Raw genomic sequence first — 4,715 nt, forward strand, 5'->3', positions numbered from 1 at the left:
TAGTATGGTATACCAATTGAGCTTGATGTCCCCTGCAGCCACGGTCCTGAGTCCACAGGTCCAACTACTCACTCCCTCAGGGCAGCTGGCTGTGGCCAAAAAGGGACTACAACCTTGCCCCTTGTTGGTCCTACTATACACCTGGACATTATTACAGCATTCACCGATACGCATTTAGAAACATAATCTGCCAACCCTATACAAGGTCATGGGCACACTTCCCCCTGCCAAGACATACCTGATCATTCAACCTGTCCACCCATCTATTCACCTGTAGATCAGTGCTTGCCATTCCTGACAACTCAGCACTGTCAAGGCTAAAGGGTTCATCTTTGTTGTCTGTACCTCCCGTGTACCTCTCTGTGTTTGTCTCTTCCTCAGTGCCACTGTGTTGATCACCTACTTTTGGTCCATTGCCCTTACCTTCCCCCAAATCAGTACTTCTCTCTACTTACCTAGCAGTGTGGAACACCATCTCTTATGATCAAAATTAGGTTTTCATGCTAGCTTTTTAGTTTTGTTTGTTCAGTCTTATGAGCAGTCATTAGCTCTTAAGAATTATCTATCATTCTTTCATTGCTCTTTAACATTTAAAATTTTGTGTATTGTATATATGTATCAGATTTCACTTAGCCATTCTTTTATTATTGGACCTGTTACTGCTTCCATTTTTGATAACACATACTATAAAATACGTGTGTGTGTTTATCTCCTTGACTGTTATTCAGATGCTAAATTTGTAACTAATTACTTCCTTAAATTAAGTTCCTAAAAGTGGAGTAACTTTTAATGCCCTTGAGTTATTTTCCAAACTGATTTACAGTTTCATGACTAGTGGCTAGGAGTTCCTGCTTATTACGTCTTTACAACATTGTTGTATAATTTTTTTTTTTTCGGACCAGTTTGATTAAAAAAGTTCTCAATTAGAAATTTCTGTCAGCTTTGTTCAGTGTTGATCACTTGTTATTTTTATGAACGTCTGTTCATACTTTGTCTCCTATTCTCAGGGATCTAGAGTGTTTTTCTGATTAATGTGTAGAGACTGTCATTATAAGACTGTCAGGACTTTAGAACATGTGCAGTAACTACAGTTTTCCCAGTTTTTACTTTGCCCTGTAAATTTGGTATTTTAAAACCTAACAAAAACAAGCTTCTAATGGTAACTTTAGGCTGGATTCTCACAGCCAAAGCCGTCTGACAAAGTTGTGGACTGCATCTGACCAGTTAGTGACTTACAGAAACCTTGCCTGGAGCAGTAATAGCTAGTCTTATTTTATTCACTCTTTCTAAAATTGTATTGATCATGTTTGTGGATAACAGTGGAAACCAGTCTAGTTGTTTGAAGTGTGTTTTTGTTCATCTTTGTGACATTTGGCCTAATTATATGGTAAAGGAAGCTGATAGTAGAACATTAACAACAAGGCCAAATAGCCTTTCCCTAGGCAGATGCTTACTGACTGATACAATTAAGACACTTTTTAACTTGGAGTATTTTGGTCATGTCAGCTGTTTTGTAGAGGTGAACTTTGACACCTTCCAATGTTGCATGGTTGAATGACGTGCAAGCATGACTAGTCTTCAGGCTGCTAACTAGCTGCTAACTGCCTCCCGTGCCTGTGCTGTCACGTGTTGGTTTGGGTGGATTACCTGGGCTCCGTTGCCCATAGGAATTGCCATGATAGGACTGTTCAGACTTCATAGCAAGTCTACAAGATGGCCAGCTGAGCAGCTCACCTGAGTCTTCACCCCATGGAGAGTGGTTTCTGAAGATCACCTTGCCTCCTCCAGCCTGCAGACTCTCCCTTTCTGTCCCTTCAGCTCATCAGAACCGGGTGTCCGCCATCATCTTCAGTGTGGCCGTGGAGTGGGTGATCAGCACCGGCCATGACAAGTGTGTCAGCTGGATGTGCACCCGCAGTGGCAGCATGCTCGGGAGGCACTTCTTCACCTCCTGGGCCTCCTGTTTGCAGTATCCTCCCTCGAGAATGTGGGCCGTCTCCTTTCCCAGTGCTCTGTTCCCTTTTCTCAATACATAGTTTGGAATCTTACATTAATGGCTGATTGAGATCCAAAGGCTGGATGGTTCCTACCTGTTTCATATGAAATCCAAGAATTCTGCTTCTCCCATTCTTTGATATAAATTGGCTTATTGAAAATAAGAATGAAATGAATTGCTGTTCTCTCTGGAAAGTGCTACATGTTTTTAATATGATGGAAAACCCAAGTATCATTAATGCAAAACCTTCTCCTCATTTCTTTGCATTTCAAACCGAAAGACTTTTGGTTGTATATATAAAAAAAAATAGATTGGTCTTCTAGTAATTGGTTAGTTGTAGAACCTACTAGAGGACATGCCATGAAGGTTTGTGACACTGGGATACACAAATGGGCCACATGGAGTCTTTACACCTTGTACTCCTTGAATTGTTATACCAAGGTTTTGTTTAAGGCTTTTGTTTACAGAAAGTGTAACTCTTGCAGTAGTGCCAAAGGTGCCTCTGGATCCCCCAAAATGTTAAAAATTACTGCCTTAAAAATGTCATGCTACAATAGGAAGTGTGTTTCACATAGCGCTCACCTTGCTGGTGAGTGCCTGTGAGTGCTGCCCATCTCAGTGATGGCAGGAAGGAGACTGCTGGCAGCATGCCAGGGCCCCACGGAGTTTCTGTCTCAGAGTTGAATGTCTGGTCTAGCAGAAATCTTTATTTGCGTTGAAAGCCTGTATCAAGTGTTTGCCACAAATGAATGGGCAGCATGAGATATTTAAAGTAAGCATTTAAAACTTTAGGATCGAGCAAAGGAAAAATACTCAGATCTAGCTGGAAACTGAATGAGTATTCCTGCTGTGTGTTAGATTCCTCATAACTTTATAGAAAATAGCAAAAAATCAAATCGTCATGACGTAACCTGCGGGGCTCCTTGTGGTCTGTTTTGGGGTTAGAACAGTAGTTATTCTGTAATACAGAAAGTACTGGTTTTCCACAAATTTTTTTGGCTACAGACTGACCGAGAAGGTAATGAGTTGTTACCAATAGTTAATATATTTGTAAAATTTAAGTTTACTACTACTACCGATACTACCTTTGAGATTTTTACCTTATCCCCAACCATTTAAACCATCCTGCTCATTTAAAGCTTAATCATCTAAATCAAAAGAAAGATGTATTCATGTCCTGTATTTGCTTTCCCTTTTACATTCTGTCCAGATTTCATAAATAGCTGTCTTATTCCAGTTCTTTCTTGCTGTATCACTATTGAATAGTTTTCCTTTTGCCCACTTTATTATAACTTGATTGTAACTACTTGTTTTCATGTCTCTTTTCTTTACTAGCTCTCATTCATCTTTTCCATTGTCAGTTTCTAGGATCTCGCTTGGCATAGTACAGGTACTCAGTGAATTCTTGTTGAAAGAATAGCTGTTTACTTTCTCAGGAATTCCAGTTTTTTATTTTTCTTCAGTCTTCATGTATTGCATTATTTTCAGTTGGCCATCTCCTTGTTATAATTTCAGTTTTGTGCTTATTCTTTTTAAAATGTGCCTTTCCTGCTGTAAAACATTGATTAAAGCTGCTAACTCTTATAAGGATTTTGAGATGAGCTGTGCTATGTGTCCTTGACCACTTCTCCTCAGATATGATTTTGACACTCAGTATGCTTTCGTTGGGGATTATTCTGGACAGATCACCCTGCTGAAGCTTGAACAGAGCGCCTGTTCAGTTATCACAACCCTCAAAGGACATGAAGGTATGCTACTAATCATTCAGAGGGTTTCCCCACTAATTTGGGTATCTAACTGCACTTCTTAACTCTGGTTTCATGAATGGTTAACTCCTAAGGAATTGACCAGATAGGGGATTTAGGTCTCAATGAGTAGAGAGTAGGGTGTTATCTTATTTACTTTTTAAATTAAGTTTCTGTTTTCAGAAGACCTTTAATTCCTTGTACCTAGTAAGATCTTTAGAAGAATTACTGTTTTTTCATTTGTTGGTTAACAGGGCTTGATAGTTCAATACTATTAAGGAAATGTTTGGCTGGTTGGGCCTCTGGTTGTGAAACATGCCTTCAGCAGAGACTAACGGAAAAGAATGACCGGAATTTATTATTTCTACAGTGCAGTAAGTGGAGTAGGTTCTACGGCAGGGTTTTAAAATTTCGTTAGCTGCAGATGTATAATAAAGACATGTCATTGGATGCTAAGCTATAATGTAACAATTTTTATATAGAGCACAGGATCAAATTCTGATGTGAGTCACAATTAGAAGCTTTGAGACCATCTGGCTTAGATGAAGAACTGGTGATTTGTTGAAAGGACAAATTGCTGATGGACCTACTTAGGACAGTAGGTAGTGTTCTCAGTTTAACAAGTGCTTTCTTACTAATCTGTTTAGGTGAAGTAGACTGTGTCAGATCAGGGACCTGGGAGGGGAAAGGGAAGAAAGGAGAAGAGTAACTGCAGTTAGAATGGATTCAGGCCAGAAGCACAGCCCATTCATGACTAACACTCTTGTGACCCCCAGGCTTGTAAGGATTCTCTAGGTCTCTAAGGGCAGAATGGTTCTGCTTATACTGAGTAGTGTTCATACTGAAAGACCATGCTCACGTGCTGCTAGGCCTCTAGCTGGGACGCGGGATTAAACAGGGTCAGGGTTCATGCAAAATTGATTCCTACAAACAATTTTCAGAATACAGCACCTCTTTTTTCAATTTTTTTTTTT

The 4,715-nt window shown here is 39.8% G+C and overlaps 1 protein-coding gene across 1 annotated transcript in view; it reads left to right on the top strand.

Moving 5' to 3' along the window:
- Positions 1-4,715, top strand: part of WDFY1 (WD repeat and FYVE domain containing 1) — a 58,172-nt gene that overhangs the window by 34,922 nt on the left and 18,535 nt on the right. The window contains exons 4-6 of the mRNA XM_007935569.2: positions 1,490-1,541; positions 1,819-1,969; positions 3,632-3,744. Of these exons, the coding sequence (XP_007933760.1) occupies positions 1,490-1,541; positions 1,819-1,969; positions 3,632-3,744 (316 nt within the window). The remainder of the gene's footprint in view (positions 1-1,489; positions 1,542-1,818; positions 1,970-3,631; positions 3,745-4,715) is intronic.

This window comes from Orycteropus afer, unplaced genomic scaffold, assembly GCF_000298275.1.
Source record: "Orycteropus afer afer isolate SDZICR_OR568_19922 unplaced genomic scaffold, OryAfe1.0 scaffold00002, whole genome shotgun sequence".
NCBI classification, from domain to species: Eukaryota; Metazoa; Chordata; class Mammalia; order Tubulidentata; family Orycteropodidae; genus Orycteropus; species Orycteropus afer.